The 27,226-nt window shown below is 40.3% G+C and overlaps 2 protein-coding genes across 2 annotated transcripts in view; one reads left to right on the top strand and one right to left on the bottom strand.

Moving 5' to 3' along the window:
- Window positions 1-7,634: 7,634 nt before the first annotated feature.
- LOC131462934 (E3 ubiquitin/ISG15 ligase TRIM25-like) lies at window positions 7,635-9,314 on the top strand. The gene has a single exon (XM_058634509.1). It carries the CDS (start codon window positions 7,635-7,637, stop codon window positions 9,297-9,299), a length of 1,665 nt encoding a protein of 554 aa, XP_058490492.1. The 3' UTR covers window positions 9,300-9,314.
- Window positions 9,315-14,343: 5,029 nt separating this feature from the next.
- The window catches only part of pipox (pipecolic acid oxidase), a 33,244-nt gene continuing 20,361 nt past the window's right edge, over window positions 14,344-27,226 (bottom strand). Inside the window, exons 7-8 of the mRNA XM_058634897.1 lie at window positions 26,585-26,660; window positions 14,344-14,893 (exon numbers count right to left, since the gene is read on the bottom strand). Coding sequence (XP_058490880.1) covers window positions 14,763-14,893; window positions 26,585-26,660 — 207 coding nt within the window. The 3' untranslated portion in view covers window positions 14,344-14,762. The remainder of the gene's footprint in view (window positions 14,894-26,584; window positions 26,661-27,226) is intronic.

Here is a 27,226-nt window from a genome sequence, read left to right as displayed (position 1 = left end):
TCCACCCTCGCTTTTCCCGAACACGGTTAATTCTAGTTTTAAAGAAACCCAAGACGATTAAAAACCAGCGGGTGATTCGTGAAGCTGGAGTTGTGAAGACAGGACTTCAGTCATTCTGTGTTTGTTTGTATAATTCCACAAAACTGAGTTTTTGCTGTCTGTCCATTTACCTGACAGACATTTGTGAGGCATCCAGGCCACTTTGAGTCCAACTCTGGTCCATCTGAGGTGTGTTTGTCCAACTGTGAGACCATTTTAGTAAACTAAACCAAACTAAAATGGTCTCACAGTTGGACAAACACACCTCAGATGTACAAACACAATAATAGTTTTTTTTGTCCAAGGTCATGTGTTTACATAGACTGATCTCAATGTGTTCATCCGTCTCCAAGTGCCCGGATATTTCGCTTGATTCAGCTTTGATGTAAAACTCATCTTCCGAAGAAGTCTGTTAAGTATTTTGTGAAACATCATGTTTGCTTATTGAAAGTTTCCATATTTGGAAGAGTGTGGGTGGAGCCTGATTATCCAAGACCTTATCTCCTGCTTTATGTCCCTAAATTAGACCATAGTTTACTAAATAAACACCATGCTGGATTGAAGGGGCTATAACCTCCTCAGAATGATCCCTGACCAGTGGAATCGCCTCCTGATGGACTTTTCAGTGAGTACAGGTTCCAGGATCTTCAGCGTCGGCTTCAGTTTCTGCACGCGAAGACGACGCCCATTTGTAAACACAGTCTATGGTATAGTCCTAATCTGGCAGCCAGCATACAAGCTGCAGATTTAAAGACAGTCCACTACCCTCAGCTTGTTGCAGGGTGACTTTTGACCCGTTCTCTCCACTATGTGCTCATTAACTGTGGCTAATGAGTATAATTAAAAGGCCTCCAGCTGAAATAAGTTGATCAAAATGATGCCGGCATAAGACTAATGAAGTCAAATAAACATTGGCTTCTTCCTTCATATGGACTCGTAAATGTATGTATTTAATTAAGCATCAGTTGTCGGCCAAGGATTCGGCAGGAATGGCTGCATTGTGACATTTTGTCAGTGGGAAAGTGCGTGCAGAGGCTGAGAGTTCAGGCTCACGCTGCTTTCTCTTCACGGGTCAAATACATATTGCTCTTTATCTGTTTGCTCCCCGCCTGCAGAGAAGTCTCACTGATGAGCACAACGCAGCAGGACGCAGCCAGAGGCGAGGTCAGATCATCTGTGGAGCTGGTAAGTGATAGTGAGTTCTTCCTCTCTGTGGCTCTTCTGAAGGAGAACGTCCCCCACACGGCAGGAGCTGCAGCTTCACCCCTCACAGCTTCTGCCTGGTGGCGAGGAACTCTCGACCACTGCTGCGCTGCCCCGGCGCTTCCGGGCGGAGAATCGGACACCGGGATGAAAAACACTCCCTTCAACAGCCACGACTTTGCTCTGTTTAAATTTGTTTTAAGAACGCGGCATAAATAATTCCTCTCCCTCCTCTGGCCTGTTTCCCTAGAAATGTCCCTGCACTGGTGAAAGACTGCACATTATTATCTTTTGTAGCCCTCTTAATCAAAAGCACACGTGGTCATGAAGTATTCATGAGGCGAATGATGGAAATTAGCCTTTTAGCTATTGTAGCACATCTCTGCCTGCAGAGAGGGAGCGGCGAGGACACACAGACGGTGGGAAGGCGAGCACGTCTTTTCCCCAGAGAGACAGACAGTGACAAGAAGATGTTGTAAAAACATGCCGTGCCTTCCGCGCTTTCTTCCGGCTGCCTCGACGCTGAGCTCATTACCCTTCCAAATGTGGATGCTGGTTCTCGCTTTTCCCCTCGGGCTCAGCGGCTGACAGTCCGTCTTTTCTTTCAGCTTACTTGCAGTCAGTTCCTCTGACCTTGTGTCAAGCAAACGGCCAAGTTTGAACTGTCATCTGCTTTGGAGGGCAAACCACTTGGTGCTGGTTTATTTTCAACATGAGGGAAGAACAGGTCAAGCTTGAGGCCGGAGGTCACTGCCTGTAGCAGGGCCGCAATTAGGCTGGAAACCATGAATGAGGTGCTGTGCTGGGGTCAGAGATGCTCTCTGTTTCACCCGAGGGTTGTTATAACTTCCTCCTACAGTGAGTGAGCTTCAGTCAACATGTTTTATGTGCATTTTCAATTTGTGCAAAAAAAAAATGAACTGAATTAAAACAGAAAATAACAAAAAAAATTCTTGAAATATCACAAAAAAGTGGGAAAAGTTGTCGTATCGATGAAAGGAAAATGGGAAGAGAGCACACTGATCGTTCACTGCACTGGAATAAACAGCAGGTGAGAGAAGATACGTGTGTGGACTGATGAGCATTTTATCAACTTTATGCAAGAAGCAAAACTTGCTACGATGAAGCCTTTTTCACATTAGCTGTCGCAGATACACCGAGGGATTTTAAACCTGGGTGAATACACTAAAAAAAAGGCAGATAACACCTTTCCCATTGCCAGTGGTTGTTTTCACTCACTTCACCCATAATAATGGCAGACACGGACTTCTTTCACTGGAGTAAATGGGCTTCTAATAATTTCAACCCTTAAAGTCTTCGAGAGGTGAAAGTACAAAGATGGTTTTCTGTCCACAAGCATCTAGAAATAACATCTAGTCGTAACAATAAAGCCGACTGTTAGCGTTCAGTGTTAAGACGTCAGGTGCAAACAGCTTTTAAAGCACACAGTGTTCCTTCAGCCACATGAGTACTCTGCAAAGCTGACATGCAACCATATGGAAGTTTGAGATGGGTTTTTTAATTTGCTGGCTCTTTACAGATGGCAGCATATGGAAGATGAAGATTAACATCCAACTAAATGAGCACGAAATTTCTCACATCATGTTACTCAGACTTGACGGCGGGTTAAAGGTGTCGGCAGGAGGTTAATGTTCAGTATAGTTAGTATAGGCTGGAATAGATGTATGAACCTTTGACACGGGATATACTGTACCAGCGTGTATATGATATATAAGCACAGAAGACATTTTATAATTGCAGTTCATTCAGTTTTATCTGCAGAACGTTAACGCCCTACAGCTCTAAAGTGTCTTCACAAGTGTCATCTCTCTGTTGTGCTGTCAGACCCTGTACCATCTGTGTTCACTTTGCAGTAACCATAGGAACCCTGGTTTTTAGGTTGCTGTACACAAACATCGCCGCAGTTTTCTAAACATACACCCAGCGTCTCGTTCTTGCCATTGTTTCCACACGTGATGTGATTAAATCGTAAACTTCCAGCGACCGTTTGAATCCTCTCTGCTTCTGTTGCCAAGCTGACATCATAACGTGTGATTTCCTCAGGTATCCTGTCAGTGAAGAGCGTTCTCTTGACAGCATCTTCATCATTATTTTCGAGTTCTGTAACAACAGCGTGTCAAACTGACACAAACAGCTTTGCTTAGGGCTCTAATGAAACGATTCCAAGTCTTTTAGTACGTTCTCGTTCTTAAATGGAGCATCTGCAGTGCAACCCGGTCTCTGCAGACATGGCTGCACCTTTCTTTGACTCCTCTATATTGACTGTTTACACAGAGCTGGCGCTCAAATTCAACGTCTGAATTTGTTCCCTTTTCATCACTGGCACTCATCTACTTTGCTTTGCTCACATCCCATGAAGAGCTTTCTCGTTACGCCTCTTTGACGGCTGCTGCTGCTGCTGCTGCTGCTGCTCACTGATGTCGGATGAATGACAGAGATTCATGTAGCATGCGGTGCCTGCTGAGATCTTTGGTCTCTGCAGATCACGCTGAGGATGTGGAGACTGTTGCCGCTAATCTTGAGAAAAAAAGTCCACAAAGTGCACATTAAAACTATGAAGAAAGAATAGAGAGCAAATATCAAGTCAGTTGACTTTTCATTGCCAGTGTTTTGGTAATTATTACTCAGGATTTAGGGAGGCGACGATTGTACGATGGAAAAACTTATATGTCCCTGCTTTGATTTAGGATTATCATAAATATGATTTCCCGGCAGCCTTGACCATAGACCAGGAAGAAGGTCTTTATATTTAATTTAACTTAACTTAAAAAGTTCAGTTATATTTCTTCTAAAGATCTAAAAAACAAAACAAAGAAAAAATAGTAGCAGCATGGATATAGTAAAGTTATACTTTAATATCCAAAGGACGTCCAAGTAAAATACACTTATATTTCATATTGCTTATACATTTGTTTCTGTATTATTGTTTACTTATAATTCCACTGTCATGCACTCCTCTTAAGATCACACACCGGAGACTTTATTTCCCGACTTTTCCAAAACACAGTGAGTCAGTAGCAGCTAGACTGAAGAAGAAGAAGAAGAAGAAGGTTCAAGATGACTGACAGCCAACATGGCCGCCAACTGAGGCCTGTGAAGTCAGTGCTGCTGGGCATCCATTGAGAATCCTGACGATCCAAAGCTGCTCCTCCACCTCTGTTGAAGATGTAACGCAAGCTTTTACAGCGGAAAGCAAATAACCAAAGATTTCTGTGGAAACTCAAACTCTATCGCCAGACTGCAGTCGCGTAGCAGGTGAGTTCAGGCCTCACACACAGCTACACATATACACTCATTTCTTTCATGTAAAGACCACAGTGAGAAAAATTTATTTATTTATTCGTTTATTTCAAAACATACAAAAGAAAACAAATGCAGATGCGCATTGGTACACAAAATCTATCGGTTTAAATGTTCAAAAAGGAGTGGGAGGAAGTATAAACTTATTTATTCCCACCCCAATTTCCACAACTCAACATAATTTTATTTATTTAGCTTCCTGCTTACCAATCCATTCATTAATTTCTTTTTTATACAATATCCATTTTCTCTAAAAATGTATGTCTTTTCTTATTTTATTTTCATCATATAATCTGTGATTATGGGCTTCCTTCTTCTTCTTACTAGTTACTTACGTACTTGACGAAAATCCCTTCTTTATACGTCTTTTTGAACAGAATCAAACTGTTACTCATCGGCTGCTGGTGGACCGGTCTCCTCCACCTTTATGCACTGCGCTTGCGTGTTGCCTCTAGTGCACAGCTGTAGATGTAGGTGCAGAGGTCAGGGTCAGCTGATCCTCGGTCACAGCTGTGTGTGTGTGTGTGTGTGTGTGTGTGGTGTAGATGAGGAGGACAGGTGAAGCAGAGTCTGGAGGAGGCTGCTGAAGACTGACCTCATGTCAGGGCTCATCTCTGGGGTTGTGTAGGAGTGTTTGGAGAAAGGCCTGTGAGCTACAACTCTGCCCTCTGAAGGTCACCAGCAGCGCTCCAGCTCTCCACATCACACTGCGGCCAGCTTTTCCCCCACACGTGGTGCATGTTTACAGCTCTGTGCTTCAAAGAATCTTAACAGGACCTAAATTGATTCAAATCGAGATTTGGGGATTAGACAAATTGGACACTCTAAATTGACCGTAGTAGATGGTTGTTTGTCTTTATGTGGCCCTGTGATGGACTGGCCACCTGTCCAGGGTGTACCCTGCCTTTCGCCCTATGTCAGCTGAGATTAGCACCCTCATGTGGGGAATAAAGCAGTAGAGGATGGAGGGTTACTCTTTGTCACATAGCTGCATGTACAAGCTGCTCTATCTCAAAGTTTAGATGCACATTTTAACATATTTAATAGAAATGTCTGCATAGCACTCCTGGCAGTTTTGCACAGCATATATTTTTGTTTATAGTAAAGTGAGATCAATGGCTGCTAACAGGCTGGAGTGTGACTGAAAACACAAAGTTCCACAAGTGAATTCTCCTGATCTAAAACCCGGTTGTTTTGCAGTTTGATGGGACAAACACTTCTTGGTGCCGCCCGCCCCTGCACTGCTGCTGTATACACTCAAAGGCTCCCACAGTCAGTGTGATAGTATTGTTAGAGGGACACAGCATTTAAATAATGTTTGTTTCCATTCACAAAGACAAAAACAGAGGCAGAGTAAATAACAGCACCAATAGGATTTAAGGATTCAAGGGTTTGAATACAGATAAGATATAATTTTACTATATATGTCTATATGTATATATATATATATATATATATATATATATATATATATATATATATATACATATATATAAAAGCTCCTCCTCAATAACAGTATAACAAAAATGACTTACAGTTATGCTAATAGACAATGTTGTCAAGGTTTTGCTGTGAGACAAAGTGAAAACTGCTGCAGGCAATCCCATTTTTCTGGGGATTAGCAACAGACATAATCTCACACCAGTTTATGACTGCCATAAAGGTCATATTTTTCATCATCCTCTTTATAAAAACAAACGTGTTGCAGATTTATTGTTTTTATAAACGTAGTTCACTTATGTTGATGTGACGTATGAAACAACATGGTAGAGAGTTAAATTCAAACGTTGTCTAACTGTAACACTGGGGCTCCCAGTGTGCAGGAAATCTAGTAGGTATTTGAGGATCATGCCGAAGCGAGCAATTTGAGATTTGGAGCATGAAGCACTTAAACTGGAAATTCACATTGGTAAAACAGAATTTACCTTCTCTGATGGATTTAGTGGCCCGAATACAACCAACACTTGACTGTGTGTGCAGGGAAAGAGCAAGAGTTTTCAGATTATCCCACATAAACACTCAAATACATTGATTTGATCAAATGAACATTTTGGACTGCGTGTCATTTCTCTTCGCAGTGTCGTTCATGTGTTCTGAAAGATATTTTTCTCTGCTCCTCATCTCAAACTGCTCCCTCAGGAATGACGCACACATTTAACACCACAGCGATTCCGGTGACACTTGAAGAATCTTTGGTTGTTGTCAGTGAAGGACAAGGTCTCACCTGGCAACCGACACACACACACACAGACTAGTTTTTATGTCTTAGTGAGAACACATCACGGACAAGACACATTCTCTAGCCCCTTACCCTAACCTTTACCATCACAACTAAGTGCCTAACTATTACCTTAACCCTGAAAAAGCCCTTTAAAGTTGTGGGGCCCAAACACTCAATTGTACGTTTACTTGGACCTCACAAAGACATGAATACAAGTACACACACTCTCAGCTTAGAAGAAGCAAGACTTTAGTTCTTTTAACAGTCATGCGGCTGTTTGCTGAAAAGGTTAATGAAGGACACTGATGTTTTTCAGAGAGAAGCCAGGCTGGTGAACGGTCTCGTGGCCTTTCACTGCACCATCAGCGAGCAGGATACATTCCTGTTACACATTTCTGTCCCACACATCACCACGACGGATATGAAAAACCTACGGCTGCACGCTCACTAATCAGTATCACCCAAAGACTCAACAGAGGCAAAAACGGACACACTTGCCAGCTGACATAGGGCGAAATGAACCTCTGCATGTTTTGGATGTGGGAGGAAACCGGAGAACCCGGAGAAAACGCACACACAGATACAAACTCCATCCCAATTTATCTCCTACTGGAATAATTACAGATGCAGTAAAGATTCTCTTTTTTAAAGCAGAAAAAAAATAAATAGATCAGAACAAACACAGTGTTCTTATGTGGTGCTGACTCTGCCTTTATGTGATGTCGTCAGTTTTCTCATTTTGCTCCTTTCATCTATTATGAGACAGCAGAGCCCTATCATTTATGTATTTAAAGCACAGCGGAGCAACTGCAGTAAACACGAAAGAGAACGAAGACTCCAGGTGTGAGAAATGGCGCATAAAGGAGTTCAGCTCGAGCGGGATGCAATCTGCTGTTCAATCTGTCTGGATCTACTCAAGGAACCGGTGACTATTCCCTGTGGACACAGCTTCTGCATGAACTGTGTTGAAACCCACTGGGACACAGAGGATGAGGAGATGATCTACACCTGCCCTCAGTGTAGGCAGACCTTTGAACCACGGCCTGTCCTCATGAAAAACACCACCTTAGTAGATTTAATGGAGCAACTAAAGAAGACTGGACTCCACACTGCCCCTGTTGGTTATTGCTATGCTAAACCTGAAGATGTGGCCTGTGATGTTTGCACTGGGAGGAAACTGAAAGCTCTCAAGTCCTGTTTGGTTTGTTTAGCCTCTTACTGTGAGAAACATCTTCAGCCTCATCATGACTCGCATCCTTTAAAGAACCACAAGCTGATTGAACCATCCATGAGGTTCCTGGAGAACATCTGCTGCCGTCATGGTGAGGTGATGAAGATGTTCTGCCACACTGATGAGCAGGGTGTCTGTCACATCTGCTCCGTGGATGAACATAAAGGCCACGACTCAGTGTCGGCTGCAGCAGAAGTGACAGAGGAGCAGAGACAGCTCCAGCTGAGCAATAAAGAATTCCAGCAGAGACTCAAGGACAGAGAGAAAGATGTGAAGGTGCTGGAACAGGAGGTGGAGGCTTTCAATTGCTCTGCCGATAAAGCAGTGGAGGACACTGAGAAGATCTTCACTGAGCTGGCCCCTGAGCTGGTGCGTCTCCTGGTGAAAAGCAGCTCTGATTTGTCTCAGCAGATCAGATCCCAGCAGGGAAGTGAACTGAACCATGTCAGAGAGTTTCATGAGAAGCTGCAGCAGGAGATCGTCGAGTTGAAGAGGAAAGAAGCTGAACTTCAGCAGCTCTCACACGCGGAGGATCACAACCGTTTCCTACTCGGATTTCCGTTGACACATTCCTCCGGCGTCACTGTTCGTCCTCTGAGCTGCTTTGAGGACGTGACGGCAGTTGTTTCACAGATTCGAGGTCAGCTACAGGACGTCCTGACTAAAACATGGACAAACCTCTCGTTGAAAGTGACTCAAGTCAAACTTTCACTGCCTCAACCAGAGCCCAAGACCAGAGCTGAATTCTTAAAATATTCACAGGAAATCACACTTGATCCGAACACGGCACACACATGTCTGTTGTTATCTCGGGGGAACAAAAAGGTGACAGTGACGAGAGAAAGTCAGTCTTACAGCGGTCACCCTGACAGATTTACCTACTGGTGGCAGGTCCTGAGTCAGGAGAGTCTGACTGGATGTTGTTACTGGGAGGTGGAGTGGAGAGTCGAGGGTGTCGCTGTCTCAGTCGCATACAAGAATATAAGCAGGTCTGGGAGATCAGATGAATGTGTGTTTGGATTAAATGACAAATCCTGGGTGTTAGACTGTTACCCAAACAGGTTTGACTTTTATTTCAACAGCGTCAACACTAATGTCTCGGGGCTCGTGTCCCCCAGAGTGGGCGTGTACCTGGACCACAGCGCAGGACTCCTGTCCTTCTACAGCGTCTCTGACACCATGACCCTCCTCCACAGAGTCCAGACCACGTTCACTCAGCCTCTCTATGCTGGCGTTGGTTGTTATTATTATGGCGACACAGCTGAGTTCTGTCAACTCAAATAGACTCTGATGAGTTAATTATTCATTCTGTTTTCATCTCTAACTCGTTTGGTCTCAATGCTGTAATCGCCTGCCAGTCAGATGTCGAGGGCGGGTACTTTGACGTCCTGTCACTGATGCTTGAGCTTGTTGAAGTGGAGCTGGAATCAGTGAGTGAGATCCTGACTGTTCTCCACAAGAAAAGGGAAACCTGTCTTTGTTCTACATGAAGTTTGGTGAGGATGAAATGAAGAAGGAACGGGAGCAGTTGGCGGAGGGAGCCAGACTTCAGAAGAGTGAGAGGAAAAGACAGGATTTGACAAGCTCAGGAGGAACAGAGAGCGGGATGCAAGGGTCAGGAGCAGACATGCTGAAAGACGGTGCGTGTGTGGCTGGTGGAAAACAGCCAAGGACAGAGACCGTTGCAGATTCTTAAAAGAAGCGGCTGTGATAAATGTGTCAACAGCACCTTAAAGAGATAAAGTTGCAGTCTGCTCTCTGACCGGGATCATTTTGAGGAGTCTTATCTCTGCATTGACATCAAAAACTAAACGTATGCATATTGTCTTCAGGAGGTAAACACACAAAAGAAGTCATTGTAATTAAAAATCACACTATCTTATGAGTGAGTACTGTCATTAGCACCTACTTTATTTAAGGAAACTTTATTTTCCCTGTGATTGAACCTTTATGAGTTTTATCATTTTCATGGTTTGGTCACGCATCTCTACCCTAAACCACATAGTTAAACTCAGTCACAGCCTTGTCTTGTTTCCAAGTTTTTACATTTTTAATCAGTGTAATGTTTTCTCTTAATTAATCTACGGAGATTTAATTAGCTGTGACCTCAGCACTCTATCCTATTATATTTGTATCTGGTTTCTTTAGTTTGTTTTGAAACTAAATGTCAAACCGGCTGTTTTGTCGCCGTGCTGTACAACAAATCTACCTATGGATATAAATAAAGTACCTGAACCTGAACCTTATTTATTAAATGTACACATTTTGGTTCTTTAAAACTTAATTTTTTTCATCCAAACATTTATTTGGCCTGTTTTACATGGATACTCCTATATCCATATAAATAAATGGTTTATTTGTAGCTGTAGTGTGTGTTTCATGGTTTAACAGTTTTTTTGTTTGCGTGTCCGCAGTGACATTTCCAAGTTCAGTCGTGATGTAAAATGTGTCACACAGCGTGGGTAAAGTGAAACAGCGTCGCACGGCAACACTATCGCTGAAAACACCGAGAAGATTCTACTGTTAGACATAAACGAGGATATTCTCGGCGTAAAAGACAGACGAACAACACTTAAAACTTACCAAAGTATTGTGGAAAAAACTCCTGTCACTCTGTCTCCTGTGTGCATGAGTGACCGAGGAGGAGCACTGGAGAAGAACTAGGTCAAATCAGAACACTCAAAATGCAGATTGGAGACAAACCACAAGAGTTATTCCTTATAATTTGTTATTATTAAACTCTTTAAACTGATGAAGAAACATGTGAACAATTCATTTGGCTTCAGACATAGTAAACCTCAAAGACACACTTTTCCATGGAACAACCAGAAATCACAACTTTGACCTCTTATGTGATGATGCCTTTGATCTCTGTGACGTCATCAAAAAGGCTATGAGAGAATTTCTTTATGGGGGACAGCATAATGATTATGAGAAGAATTAAGACACTTAATATCACATTAAAAAAAAGAAATAAAATAAAAAAATCTTCTTTTGATTACAAAATGAGTTTCTCTCTTGAAATGTTTGTTGTAACTTGCTGTTAGGTTGCCAACATGCTATGAATTGTGGGTAAAGCCCTATAAAGATGGCCGTTAAAGTGACACAAAAGAGACAGAAAAGTTCCATCTGTTGCAGAAGTGCGTCATTGGTAATGAGTAATATACATATGAATCTATCAATGTCTTTGTTTTTACTTGATCCTGTTTTGACGACAGGGTAAATGTGGGCAGAGCAAACAAAGTGCATCGTCTTCTTGAGCAATAATCATTGTTAAGGTTAAACTCTGTGACCCTCACTTTGAGAAACCAGCACACTAATAAAAAAAACCGGCTGATTATCAAATAACTTAAGTTCTCTGTGTTCACTCTGTGTGCGAGTGTGTAGGACAGGGAGCATCTCCAGTATGTGCAAACTTACTTGTATGATAAAGGATTCTTGTTTGTGGACTGGATGCTATTCTAGAAACTTTGTTTCTAGAATAAACACATTGTTTACATCACACGACTGACTGGTGACATGCTGTACTGCACAATCTTCCATCAGTCTACCACGGTCTCATCTGCAATGTAAACAAAGAGGTGACACAAGATATTGAGTTGAAAATGTTACTTTAAAAAGTAATTAGTTACAGTTACTTCTCCAAAGTAAAAGTAACTGAATTAGTTACTGAGTTACAACTTATAAAATTAAGTAGTTACTAGGGAAAGTAACTATTGCGCTGCTTTCAAGTACATTTTAAGTGCTCAAAGAATTCGGACCTGACCTCTTTAACAGAACAATTATTTATGATAAATCTGAATATTATAATGAAATGGACACTTAATACAATAAACTAATTGTTAACTAAAATTGTTTCATGAGGTGGAGAAGCACTTTTGTCCAGGGCATGTGCATTTAACATATAAATTCTTTAATTTAATTTAATTTTATTTATTTTAATTCAATTTAATTTAATTTAATTTAATTTAATTTAATTTAATTTTCCAGAACTCCCCCCCCAATCTTGTTGTAACCCCCCAGTACAATGACAATAAAGGTGAATCTGAATCTTACAATGCAATTTCACTGGACCCCAGCCAATCATCATTACTTATGCGTTTGTCTCGTGTGCCCTCACGAGGAAGAAGGGTAGAGAGATTTAGTTGGTCTGATGAAAACCGCTTCAATTACCTAATATTTAAAGTAATGCGCCACATTTTTTGGCAGTAATGGTATTACGGCGTTATCATGATTGAAACAGTAATTAATTAGATTGCTCGTTACTGAAAAAAGTAACGCCGTTTATTTCCAACACCGTTACTCCCTTCACTGGCCAGGCAGGACTTTTACTAGTATTTTTTGTCTCTGTGTTGAACTGCTGAGCTATTCTGCAGCAGGTCTCTGACCTCTGCCATGTTTTTTGATGTCATATTTCATTTTTTCTTCCCCTTCTTCTCTCTGGGGGACCAGTGTTGTATTCTGTTTCAGTCACCATCACCTCCTCCTGGCCGCTCTCTGATTGGCTGGACATAGCCGGAGTTGTCGCAGTCACTGATGCATCAGAAAGCCGCGCTAATCAACCAGAGGGCTTTTGATTTTTTTTTTGCCAGAAAATCATAAAGTTCTTTTCAGGTGCAATCAGTTGTTTTTACACAGCCATTTATTTCGATTTCAGTGGGGTTTTAGAAGGTAGATTTCCTTCCAGAGGGGTGTTTAAGTTGGCCCAGCCTGATGATTACTAGTGGTTGAATATATTCATTTGCATGTTTAATGTACTTGTAATTCTTTAATTTGCATAATGGTCCTTTGCTATCAGTCTGAAGTCACTTAGAGGCAAGGGAGCAAATGGCTCACTGATCTCTGCCATTCCCCTGCATAATTTCCTCATTCCTGCTGATGGCCTTGGTTGGCATCGATTGTAATAGGCCGTCTGATTGGTGATTTAAATGTTTACCACTACATGGACAAATACAGCCTCCTCTGATTCACTCCAGCACAAATGGTTTCATGGCTTATGACTTTTTAAACATGTACTCAGCTGGCAGAATGGTGAACGCTGCGAAGTGAGAGCGAGGGTTACAGAAGCATGTAATCATACAGGACAATAAGAATAAAGCTTGTTTTATCACGGATGGATCATTTTACAATTGCACGACACATCTTAGAATCTTGTCGTTGATAATGGTTCTCTTGTCAAAACAATAATAGTGCTCTTCTTTGGTAGTAACTTTTGACAACTAGACAGCTGAGCGATCTACGCATACGTCCGTATTTCATCCGTTCAAACGCACAACTGGATGCAATATAGCAGCACTGCAGACTAACTGTATTCAACAGCGTTGAAACAAAAGTGACAAAAGAAATCAATACTTCAAATGCGGCTCTACAGCTTCACATCCAACTGCTGTCAGTGAAATCATTTAGTTAAAATCAGTGTTAAATAGGATTCTATATTCACAGTTTCAGGGCTCTGACAGTAGATCGAGAAGAAGAATCTTTTCCGCTTTATCCAATTAGGAGCCAGAGATTTTTGGCTGTTTGTTGCTGAAAAAATTCTACTGAAGTAAGATATAGGTGAAAGGATCAGCAGCAATGAATAGCAAGTTAGCCAAAAGAACACATTTTTGACAGCAGCTTTAACCCTTCAACACTGAGCACATCGCAGATGACACATTTATCTTTGCGTTACAGTAATTACAGTAATTAATTGCACGTCAAAGTTTTGTGGTAATTTTACTAGCGCTGTTGCAGGAAGCCGGCGAATCGGCGTCTTTGTCACCAGAGAGAAGAGAGCTGGATACATGTTTCTGGACAGTGTGACAAAGACTCAAACCAATGTTATTTTAAATGTTTACACTGTTCAAATTTCAAACTTAACACGTAAAATCTGGTGTTCATGTACAACTCTGACTTTTTGTTTTTCCTCATTGTAAATTGTTAATACACTATTTCATCATTGTAAATGTATTATAAATGAATGAATCATAAATAACTGCCAGATACTGAAAGTTATTCTGGAAAAATGGGCAAAAGCACTTTTTCTGGCAATAAAGTCCAGATGGACATTTTGAGGCCTTAAAGTGTTAGGAAAACTCCTCATAATGTTAAGATTATGACTGACAGAAGTACAGTATTTTCATACAATCAGGGGTAATGCAAATAACATTGTTTTGTCTAGGCAGTGAAACACACAGTGGTTTGATTGTTGTTAAACTGATTCCAAAATGTTTAAGTACACCGTTTGTAAATTACAATACAGTTGTTGTTTAGGTGAAATGTCGCAAGAAGTGACGCAGCTGTAATGACATATGTTCATCCCAGAAAGAAGCGTCCATTTACACTATAATGCAGTCAGAATATGATTTATTATTAGTCATCATTAAACAGCACATGAGGCCTGGACATTGAACAGTTGGCCGTGATTTAATATGTGTTGCTTCTATAGCTGCTTTCAGACGTGCACTTATATCCACTGAATAAATTTGTCCTGGTCAAATTTCCTGATAACACAGAAGGAAAATGTCACAGCGTTCTAACTCATACATGAGTTCATCTGGAAGCTGTAGACAGTCACCTGTCAGGCAGTTGTGTGTGCAGAAGCAATTTCTAAAGAGTTGTGTCTGAAAACAGCTTATGATTGGAGATCACGTTTGTTATAGCCACTGTGCAGTTAATTAAAAGACCTTACATCCTCAGATCATGCACTGGCTACATGAATTTGAAGACAGCTTGATGATACGCTGATACTCGAGCACCGGCTCAAATCTACAAAGCTGATTTCATCTTTCCCTGGAAGCGTTTGATGCGGAAAGGTGAAAGGTCATGGGAGGGCACTTGTCCCAGGCTGAGTTCACCCAGGAGCTTGCCGATGATTGGTCCAAACTTGAAGCCGTGACCTGAGAAAGGGAGAGAAGTCAAGAAAATAAGCGATGTACATTCACAGGTCATTAAGCCATGTCAGATGAACGGATGAACTAATGAAAGTGAGTCATGCTTTTGCACCTTGTAGCCTATAAATAACCTGCATCTCTGGGCTTTTGTCTGAGTCAGGCGTTGGATTCAAGCCACACATGAATGGACGCATAAAAGAAGAGCAGAGCTGTTGCGATGCCTGTCACCGAGCATCTATTCACTTTGGTGAATCGGGACTAAAATCTAAGTAAGGATGATTTGTCCTTTCTTTGCATAAAGGTTTGTTGTGCTCAAGCCCAGGGTCTGAGATGAGAGAGCATCTATTTTCAAAATGCAGCCTGACTTTTCCTGTTGCTAAGGTCTGAGAGGAAATTTTTTTTGAATGTCAACTGGGCTTGAAGAATGCAGCTCATTGCCATCTGACAAAGGTCTCAGAGCTCCCCTGGATTCTGTCTGGCTTTGAAGTCATAAAAGCTTGGCTCCGACAGTTTGGCCATGTGAGTTTTCATCTCCCCACCGAAGGAGAAAGAAAAACCTCAATAGATGGCCGAACCCACGGGGTGATTTTGTAGCCATGGCAACCCCCTAGCATTTCCTCTAAAGCACTTGTGTTGGGCTTTGATGACAAATGCACAATGTGAAGGAAGGGGGAGGAAGGCAGCACACTTTTCCTTCTGTTTTATGTATAAGCCCTTTAAACTTGTCAAATATGGTCCTGAGCTTCTTCTTTTTTTATAATGCGGCTGTTTGAGAAGCTACAGTGCTGATAATAATTAACTTATCAACTTCCTGCACGGGGACCAGAAAAAAATCTATATTAATAATATTACATTGGATTTATTAGGCTTAAGATTCACTGGAAACATTCATGGGTCACGACTACGCTAATGAATGTGCATTTTAGCCAAAAATTAAACAGACAAAGTGGAATTTATTGGGTTCATCCAGGTCTTACTCTCCCACTGATACTGTGTAATTTAACCTGGCAGTAAAGGCAGATTAAACACTTTTCCACTGGTAAAAAAACAGATCTAGTCATTTTATGGCCATAGGGTATGGGGTATATTTTCCTTTCACACCAACCGGCTGAGGCAGATGGCTGCACATCTTTGAGTCTGGTTCTTCCAGAGATTTTCCTCTCTGCACTGATGCCTAGTGTTTGCTCATTGTGTGATCTGTTGGGCAGACTCCTTGCAGTATTTGATTAAGCTTGATTGGACTGTGCTATATAAATAAAGTTTATAATTATTATATTATTATATAATGCAGTCTCCATGGTAAACAACATTGTACTATATTTGACAGGGAGACCATCTGGTGAGATGGCATTAGCATTTAGCTCAAAGGATTTCTTAACCTAAAGCACAGCCTCACATACCTGCTGGGGCTGCTGTTGACTAGTCATTTATTTCTCAATTTGCATCTCCCAAGTGCTTCTATTGTTTCTCTGCAATGTGCACATTTATGCACATGCACACTGTCCTGATTTACAAGTGGTGGTAAGACCCAAAAAAAAACACCCAATCAAGATATGCAAAGTGTCATCAGAGGCAGAAAGGGGGAAAGTGTTAGACGAGATGACATGTTTTGAAAGGACACTCAGTTTGGGAGCAAACATGTTTGTCTGCCACTGCACGTCACAGAAGATAAAACGGGAATGTGCCATCCCTGCTTTCTACACAGAAAATAATCATTATATATCATTTCAATGAAAATGACAGTCAGAGCGGAGGTACTGGCAGTTTTCAAACATCTTCCATTAAGTTTTATTTGCCATTAAAACACAGGCATGAAGGGTGATTCTACACAGAACTGGATATTTTAATATAGTTATTGTTTTTTCTTTGTTGATGTAGATTGTTTGATAAACGTACCGACATTTTCCTGTTTGTGTTGCTTTGATCCAGCACTGTGTGGGTCTGTTCCCCTCCTACCTGTGTGTGTGTGTGTGTCTCATTTATTCACCCCCGGTGCGTGCAATTACTGCCACCAGGTGTCCCAAATAATATAACTTAATATCTGTAAACAAAACTATGACATGCCAACAATCAACATAAATGGCTCCTATAATTAGTGTGCGTTATATTCATTTGTTGTTATAATTGAACGGAGATATGCTGCACCATGGTCTGGCAGATGGTCAGACAATCTCTACTAAATGACTTCCTGGAGAAAAACCCTGCACCGAGATTATACTGTATAGCTGTGTGTGTGAGAGACGGGGCGTCCTTCGTCAGCTGCATCGTAGACAGTGGAGGATAAACCTGCTGGATCCTTTGTTGCTTGGGGATGGAAAGACACATTTGTCATCTGTATTAGTTTTGAAATGGGTCAGCAGAGACACGGTGCTGTGAGGCAATCAGCCTAATCCTAATCCTAATCTTCTCCAACTCCAAACCAGAAACATATCTTAAAAGTAGTAAAAAATGATATCTTTGTTTTTGTTTTGCCCAGGTAAATCACCCCAATCCCTCACCAATCTTTGTCATGACATGAAAGCACTCCAACTAACACAACAGAACAAAGTAACCATAACAAGCAAAGCATCACACTTGTTTTATTTGGTGTCAAAGCACATTCATGATCTAAGGCCTCAGGAATAGTTAAATCATTACTATGCAAACCAGTGGCAATGCAAATCTTTCGACTTCTACTTCTGAGAATTGTGCTCCACTGCGAGTCGAGAATTGTGAGCAGGTTATTAATTTCAGATATAATTAGGTGAAAGACATGACAGCACGGAGAAATGGAAAAGTGCCAAGATACACTGAAGGTAATTGTTGGAGAAGAGAGGAGTTCTTCCACCTTTCACAATGGACGGAAACTAATTAAAAGTTAAGGATCTGTGTTGTTAGAATATGTGGATGGTTCGGCGTGTCCAAAGAGACAGCGCTCTGCCGCTCTGCGATAGCGGCGGGATGATCACAAGACAACAAGTCGTGCAGTGACCACAACACAACAGCCTGATGAAGGTCATGTAGATGACAGCAAGTACAAGTACGGATTGTACATTATGTCCATGATTGCTGTGAGTGATCTGAAGTAGGTAGGTTTGCTATACAAGCTGATGTGGGATCAGTTATAAAAGAACAAACCTGAAGGTTATTATACAGCTTAGCCTCATGTCATAGGTTATTATTTTTCTCTATATTTAATCACATTTATTTCATTTTGACTTCTTGGTTGATGTTTGGTGGGTTCGTTTTTAAATTGAAATCTATTCTGCAGTGAAAAAGCTATAAAAACACCTTCCTCATTGATTGTGGTGTATCAACGAGCAGCCACTGAGTCATTGGTACTCATCGTTTTAGTCTCCAGTACATAGCTGATTACACAATTTGAAGGCATTTTAATAAAGACCACATTCAGACCTGTTTCTTTTTACAGTAATTAGTAATCATATGTTAATTTATTCACAGCCACCAGCACAGCATTAAACACTAAACGCTATATAATCTATTTTATGCAACAGGTAAAAGTGACTTCATGTTACAGCAGCGTGAGCAGATCTTTGATTGAGCTCCTCTTGTCTCTTACCTCTCTCTCTGTAACTCTGATACAAATGTACATAGAATGACAGAACAGGAATCTGATACATTTAGACCGCATGTACTTGAATAAAGGGCAGATAATACGTGTTCACAGGAGACACGTCGGCTGACACGGTATCGAGAGTTGCACTTGTGTCTGAACAGAGTTGTTCCTGTACACTACATTTGCTGGCTGTTGTCGGGGGGCGGGGGGCTCCCTCTCAGCTTGAGGCGCCAAGCAATCACCATCTTTAGCCTTTCTGTTAAAAATGGCACTGTGCAGGTGAAACACTGCATTACTGTTTTCTGCCCCCCCTGCAGATACAGATATGATCATCTCCTGCTCCTGCATGCAGCCTGGCCTGGACTTTAGCTCCCCTGTTTTAAAGGAGTGCTGGTCCCTCTTGTACTTAAATCAGGTGGGCTTGGCTGGGCTTCTTGTGTGTGAGCTTTTCAAATGGACTTTCAGATTCATAGGTTTTTAGCCCCTTGAGAAGTGTTCCATATATTTTTATCTCGCCCCACCGGTATAAGGCACTTTGTCTTATCTGTGGCGCAGTCTTATTCAAGGCAATCCTATCTGGGACTCTGGTCGTTTCTAAAGACTTTCATTGCCGCCACCATGCCAACTGTGAATCATGAGGTGTTGCACAGATGTGACAGTGACAGCTTGATGAACTTGTTGGTTTGGTCAATAAAAATGTTTTTTTTTGCATGTTTACATTTGGGTTTGATGAGCACAATGTTGCACGGCTCTTGTACAGATGCAATGGCAGCAGGTTCACATGGAGGCAGCACTGGACAGAGCAGGGAGTAGCCTGGGGCCCTGAGTGTGTGAACTCTAGACTACAATTATACTATGATGGCAATCCCTCTAACGAGACCCCATACCACTGTCTCACTTTGGTTTGATTCAATTTGGGCCCTTCTTGTCCAGTATTTATCCTTCTTTGACTGTGACCTCAGAGCTCTGACCTCTTTTATGTCCGCACATGCACACATTCCCTGCTCTTCAGGACTCTGTGCCGTCACTTTGTGCCCTGGTGATCCTGGATGAACAGGAATACAGTGATGCTGATTCATGTGGCTGCTGCTTCTGCTGTATCTGTGGATCTGGCCTGGCACACATCAGAACCAGTCTGGTTTACAAGGAAGTCGCTCCTCTCTGTCTCATTGTGACTCTGACATTAACAAAATCTCCTTGACTTTACCGGCTTCAAATTGCCAACATATTTGTGTTGGTTGTTTTCCTGTGAATAATATTTGTGGCATTTCAAAACGAGACACTCTGTAGATTCTACTCAAACAGATAGAGTAGAAACATTCACAATGTCTTGTTTCAATGATGCTTTAGGCAAGTACTTGGGTCCAAGCACAAAAACAAATCTTAACAACTACTCAAGAGCTTGAACTTTTGTACAAGATGGTTGCATGCATGGTTTTCGATCACAGAGACCAAACAGAAATAGAATATTAACATCCACAGCAATAGTCAGTGGAGGATACACTGCACCTCACATTCATTTTAGAGACTATTTCATTTTTTTACAAACATTTTGTACTACTAGCTACTATGGATTTTAAATTAAACATATTGTTGTTCATTTACTTACAAAAAACCACAGAGCTGGTGGTTTCACTATCTTTGGACGGGGTGTTAAGCACTGTTGGCTCACCGCAAGAGGGTTTGTGGTTCGAACTCCGATTTGACCAGGCCTGACTGTATTGAATTTGCACAACTCCAAGGAACCTGGCTTCCTCCCAAAAAGACAGGCTAATTGGTGGTTAGGTTAATTACAGATTCTAATTTGACTCTTTGTGTGAATGTGAGTTTGTCTATTTCTGCATGCTGATGTTGTGATAGGCCGGTGACTCACTTCTCTCCTCTTATTCAGTGTTACCTGAGACTGGCTCCAGTTTCACACAAACCCCTGAAAGTATAAGTGGGATAGAGAAGTTTCCCAAATGTTTTTTTATTTGGAGACGGCGTTGTAAAAGATCATGATCCTGTCATGGCCCTATCAATGATAGGCCGTCTGCACTTTGTCAACAAACTTAACTTATTCCGGTAAAGTTTTTTTTTTAAAGTGTCTACATTTAGACTCAGCTGGGTCACAGGAAGCCTGTTTTTGCACTATTAATTGCCAAGCATGATCAACTGTGCATTAATAAATAATGTCCTCTGAGCTGGAGCCTTTTATTAGTTCCGCTTAGATTCATTTTTCCCAAAGTGCCTGGGCAACACTTCCCTTACCCTGCTCCATATGTGCTGCTCAGCATACCTGTACTAATGACTGCTGGATGCTTCACCAGGTATTTTTTTTCCCCCAGACGAGCTTTAAATTACCCACCGCTGCCACTTCAGATAACCTGATCCACATTTCAGCAACTGGTAATAACAAAAACTTTTCAGCACTTCAAGTCCCCGGCAGCAAATTGCAAAAAGAAGACGGTATTTTTAAATGTTAGATCTGTGTGTGATAGGCTTTTTGTCTTCATTTCATTTTGACTCCTCACTCAGATGTTGTGTCTCTGACTAAAACATGGTTCAAACTAAGTGACAACAGCACCGTCTCTAAAATTAGCCCTTCAAGCTACAAAGAGCTAACTATTCTCAGGTCTATCAATCTCAGTGGGGAATTTGAGTGTCTTAATAGTGACTATTTTAGTTGCAGACTCTCACCCAGCACATTTGTTTTTTTACCAATTGTCAGTTTCAGTAGCTACAACTGCGTCACAAACCAACAACTACTGATTTATTGCACATGATTGATTCAAACTACACCATATGGTACAGAGCTTATAAAAGCCTTTACCCCCAAACTAACCTGGCATATTCATATGGCCATATTAGTGCTTCAACTGCAGGGCACCTTTCATCTGGTTACCTGTTCACATCGTCTCTTTAGCTCCCTTTAAAGTTAGAAACCCCAAAATCAAACCTCACCAAATGTCATTTGTAAAACAAGAAAATGGACCTGACATTTTAACACTTAGCTGCACACTAACACACTAACACAGCACAGAAAGAGAGTGAATGGTAAAAAAAATCTACTTATAGTACATCAGAAAGGATATTGTCCTGACACTAATATGAAACAATGGCTCTCCCCCCCGATATATAGGTTTATGCTAAGCTGATATCTTAGGACTAGATGATCATTTTTATATTACAATAGCTATTCTTTATGGACAGAGAGGATACAAATGTGACTGTGATCTTTTAATGAGTGCTGAGTGTTGCATTGTGGACTTTCTGTGGTCTCAAGAAGTTGCTAATTTAATAAGTTGAGTGAAACATCAAGTGTTTTTAGTCCAGTTTAATCAACAGGAGTTTCTAACGACTGCTGTATCATAATCTGCTGCCACAGGAGGAAACGTCTTCACTACAGAAATCAACCAGTAGCAAAATATGTCTCTCTAAAAAGACTGAAGAAAGAGCCGGAAATATTAAATGTCAAGGAGAGTAATTAGATGAGAGGAATGGACTCCTGACATGACTCAGTCAGCTGATTTGTGACCCCTGGGGCATTAAGCTGTCCATAACTTTGATTTTGTTAAGCAGCCAAACTCCATAAAATGGTCAGTGTTTGTGGGAGGATGTGGAAAGTTTGTTGTTGGAATCCATTTACTGTAAAATCTAGATAAATCAATGTTATTTAGCACAGAGCGCAGTGCGATCACTCACAGTTAGGAACGTTTGACGTTTCTTCGATACGTTACAAAGTCATATGAAAAACACAATGCGCTGTTTTACACAATGGCCGCACAATCACGCATCTCACGCACACACACATGCACACACACGCCTGGACTCTCCAGAAACCGAGGCAATATACTATATTCTTATATTCTTGGAAACGCCTTGTCCAAATACCAAAGATTATTTCAAAAATGCTCACAGACCAAATGATTTATTTAAGACCATAAACACTTCTGCTGAGTTGTACTGACCTGAGCTGTCCTGAGTTAACACCTGAAACTTTTTTTTTTTATCAATAAGGCCAACATTAAACTTCACACACCATCCCTCATCAGTAATTTAAAACACCTCACTCTCATGCAGTTTTTAGTGATTTTGAATCCATCCTTCTTCCCCTTTTGTTTGATGCACTGTAATTTCTCACACGAAGGCAAGTATGGCTCATTACCATAACAAACTCAATTTGACACATTTGGCCCCGGTATTTTATTTTGAATAAACTCCACCCTCTAAAGATGACAGCTATATCCCATGTACCGCAGACAAAGTGAAATTTAACCTTGGATCCAACTGCATTCTGTGACACCCTGTCTTTCTCAAAGTTATATCCAAGGAAGAAATGTCCTTTCAAAACCTCTCACAATTAGTATTCAGAGTTTGCATCAGTACTGACTTGGCATTACTCAGGGAAACAAATGATTTATCACTGTCACCTGACCATGTCATTTTTTTAGGTTCCCAGACCCTTTTTTAATGCAGTTCATGTGACATGTTCTTGGTGTGGCTTAAAAGAGCTGAAGGCAGGACAAGCCTCTTGATTACCAATGTATTTTCAAACTATAATATGATATGATATGATATGATATGATATGATATGATATGATATGATATGATATAATATAATATAATATAATATAATATAATATAATATAATTTAATTTAATTTAATATAATTTAATATAATATAATTTAATTTAATATAATATAATATAATATAATATAATATAATATAATATAATATAATATAATATAATATAATATGATATGATATAATATAATATAATATAATATTAGGAGAATGAGGGAAATAACTAAATATTTCTTATTCTCCTGCTGCCGTATTCTGTGGAGTACAACAAGTCTATATTCTAGGCCTATAACGTTCTCCTTGTATGTGAGCACATTGGGGTCTGTTTTTAGAAAACACAACATTCCTTCCATTGCTTCATTGTTGATAAAATGCAGCTGCATTTCCCTTGAAAAGCATGATCTACCATTTAGTCTGAGTTGTCTTTAAGATGCATAAAACCCTCATATTAAACAACAGCAGCAGAAGAAGTCGCCTGCTGTTTTAAGCGATGCTCTTTGCTTATTATCTTTAAATAACTGTACCATGCAAGGAATCCTGGAAACCAATTGTGTGATGTAGACTTCATTGGCTGCTTATATTGTCTTTCACTTAGTATGCTATGTTTATTCTTTGTCTTATTTTTAAGCCTCTCATACTCAGGATGAACCACTGCGAAGGGAAAGGTTAGAAGATAATTTTAAACCACCACATAGTGTATGTGTTATTATACAGTAATCTCTTTTGTCGTCTGCAGTAAAAGACCCAGGGTTAACTTAGGAAGCACAATAAATGGAAACTGGAGGAAGTTATGAAACATGACATTTAAGCTGACATTGAAGAAAGAGAAGACACAACAAGGGTCAGGTGAGGTGAGGTTACATATACAATATTTGTCCAATAGGGAAGCTCCACATTTCATGACAGTGACCTTGACTCTGCCTGGCTCATATTTGTTAATGGCAATCAAATCATAGCTGGTAATTTGTTCAGGTCATTTATGTTCATCATCTGTCTCCATGATTCATCCGTGATTGACAAGAAATACCTCAGCCTAAGACATCGTCCAGCTACAGAGACTTTCTTTCACCCTGCAAGAGCTCCTTCTTTCCATTTTGTTTTCAAATTCTATAAGAGCAGATACAGTCAATTGTGAGCAGTGGGTTTGTCCACAGTTTGTCAGTAACAAAAATGAAACTCCTCTCTATCTTTTGAACATTGGGAGACTGTCTTGAATACTGTCATTACTTCTCACAGCTTTGCTACTACTATATCCAGAAAGAGGAGCCACATGTCGTGTACAGAGCACTAGTCTATCTTACCTGGTTATCAGTTAAATGTAGTTAATTCAAAATTTCCCTGATGTGTTTTTAAAATCCTCTTCCTGTCCTTCAAAAATCACTCTTCCAGTGTTGTAATGTAACAATGTACAAATACTTTGTTACTGTACTTAAGTATAAAATTCATGTATCTGTATTTTACTTTGTTATTTATATTTCTAGCAACTTTTACTTTTACTCCTCTACATTTCCTAAATAAATTGTGTATTTTTACACCACTGCATTTCCTCTAACTAGCTTTGTTACTCATTACTACCAAATAAAAGCAGAAGAAGAAGAAGAAGAAGAAGAGTTGGTAGTGGTCTGTATTTATATAGAGCTGTTCTAGTCTTGATGAGCTACAGTTTTCACCCACTCACACACTTCAACATGGGGTTAAGTGTCTTGCCAGGAATTGAACCCAGAACATTCCAGTTGAAAGACAACTCACCCTACCACTGAGCAACCATGGCTCAATCCTAACTTTTTAATACTTTTACTTCAAAAATGTACATTTTATATCAGAGAACTTTTGATACTTAAGTACTTTTACTTAAGTAATATTATAAAAAGTGACTTCAACTTCTACCAAAGTCATTTTCTGGTCTTGTACTTTTACTCAAGTATCTTTATACTGGTAAGACTGGTAGATTCTGAAGAGGACCTACAGTAGTGTGTTATGACCATATACACATATGATAACCTATGATATTCAATAACTGCTGAGCATTGGAGGCAAAAGAGCTGTTGTATCCTCACAATCTTTGAAGAAGCAACTGATGATGAAGAATTTCATTTCATTTCATTTCAGGAAGGACTAGAAAAATATGCATGCATGCATGCAGGTGACATTTTAAGCAAAATATACATGATTACAGCAATATAATTTATGGTGATATGATTTTTATGTCATGGGGACTTAAGTACACTGTCGTACCGGTGAAGGCTTTTGTGCTGATGTCAGTCACTCTGGCATGCTGCGTAAAAAAGTTGACGCCTCAGTCAAGTCAATTCAGTGGGAAGGATTGTGAGAAACGTCTTTTCCCAGTAGATCACTTACATTAAACCTACTCATGACTCATGATAAGATGATTAATGCTCTTCTTCCTTCTGAGCTGGTGAAGGAAATGAACGTGTGCCTATGACGCCTTGTGTTGCAATGTGAACAAACGTCTATTGTGTCTTTTAATTTCAAAGTACCCGGTTCTTTGCTTCACATACATACAGATATGAACATTCTTCAAACACCCACACATACACACTCATTTGATCTTAATCTCCTTTCACAGTGGGAGATTAGGCGACATACTGAGCTGATAATGTAAAACAGTTTAGTTCTTTGCTCTCATTTTGAAACTAAATAAATCTTGCATTGGATATTTTGTTGTAAATGAACTCCCTGCATCTTCTGTGCCAGTCAAATGGTAACATGATGTACTGTAATAACTTAGGTGATCCTCTAACTGTCCATCTAACATCATTTAAGTTTATTTGTTCCAGTACTTTAGTTTACAACCAAGTGCAAACTTATTTCATTTTCATCAGGCTGAGCTGCACTTTGTGCTTACTGCTAATGAGCAAGCGAGACGACCTGTAATCTAAAATAAAGAAGATCAGCATTGCATGTTAGAATTTAATGCTCAGCAGCACTCTTAGAGTAGACTCTAGAGTCAGTGTGTCAGTATTATCAAACAACACTCAATGAATTGAGCAAATAAAAATTAACCACAAACCTAAAACACACTAATTGCAAATAAAATATCGATTTCGTCATTCAAAATTATTGTATTTTATTGGTCTGTAAATACGCTTTTTTGTTAGCGATTCTGTCCCTGGGCCTTAGGGAGATGCCTGCTGCTGAGTCATCTGACAAGGTACTATATAATAATTGTAAATGTAATAATTGTAATAATTATAATAATTTAAATGATTGTAAGTACCTAAGGCTTGTCAGATTATCTTTGAGATATTATGGACGAGTTCCAGACTTCCCGGTCCATTGAGCTGTTGCTTCAAAACTCAGTAGCCAATCAGCAGGCAGCTTCCTAAGGCCCGCCCATGGACAGAACACATTTGGAGTGCAAATGCAAAAGAGTCAGAGCAAACAAAATTCCAATCATTGCAAACAAAAAGTGTATTTTCAAACAAATAAAATAGAATAATTAAAATGTTTTATTTGCAATTCTTGCTTGCTTCGTGAAAAGTGTTGTTTGAAAATATCGACCCAAATCTAATTCCATACACTCTGACTTTGTGTGATGTTGTGGTGTTTGTACCTGAGAATCCTGCTCCAATCACAATTTTGTTGTAAGTAGGGTGGCAGTCCAGCACAAAGTGACGGTCAGGAGTCAGCTGCAAAAACAAGAAAACATGTATGATCATGACGTGCTGTTGGAAAAACTGACCCACTCTGACCATAGTGGTGTTTGTTTCATATGGACCCTGCTCCCTACTGTTCCACACATCTTTTTTAGTATTTTGTTGTCTTGTTCTGTGGAACATATGCCTTGAAAAATGATCTATACTACTAGAAGTCTGGTGGTTAATACACATTACATACAGTCAGTTATATAGTTCACCACTGACTCAAATAGCCTCATAGCTAATTTGTCTTAATTTGAACCTTCTCTGGCATTAAGAGTATACAGTCGGTCAAAAATCCTCTGCAAACGAGACATTTTTCTTGTCTTCATTGCTATGGTTGCCATAAGAATGAAGACATTTCTGATTGACTTGCACATGGACTCAGAGCTGCTGTATATGGAAACAAGTGCAATGTCTGCATATTTATTCAAGAGTGCTGCAGCATTCTTTCTCCCATATCTTCATTTCACTACATACAGACATTACAAGTGAAACACACTGTACCGCCCTTGGAAACATTTGACAAAGACACATACTCTCTCCATACGGCCTTT

Source organism: Solea solea, chromosome 7, assembly GCF_958295425.1.
Source record: "Solea solea chromosome 7, fSolSol10.1, whole genome shotgun sequence".
In the NCBI taxonomy this organism is placed as follows: domain Eukaryota; kingdom Metazoa; phylum Chordata; class Actinopteri; order Pleuronectiformes; family Soleidae; genus Solea; species Solea solea.
Note: the sequence above shows the minus strand (reverse complement) of the source record. Positions and strands in the feature narration are given on the sequence as shown.

Excerpts from the sequence above, each read along its gene's own strand:
- LOC131462934 (XM_058634509.1), top strand. The coding sequence starts at position 7,635 with ATGGCGCATAAAGGAGTTCAGCTCGAGCGGGATGCAATCTGCTGTTCA.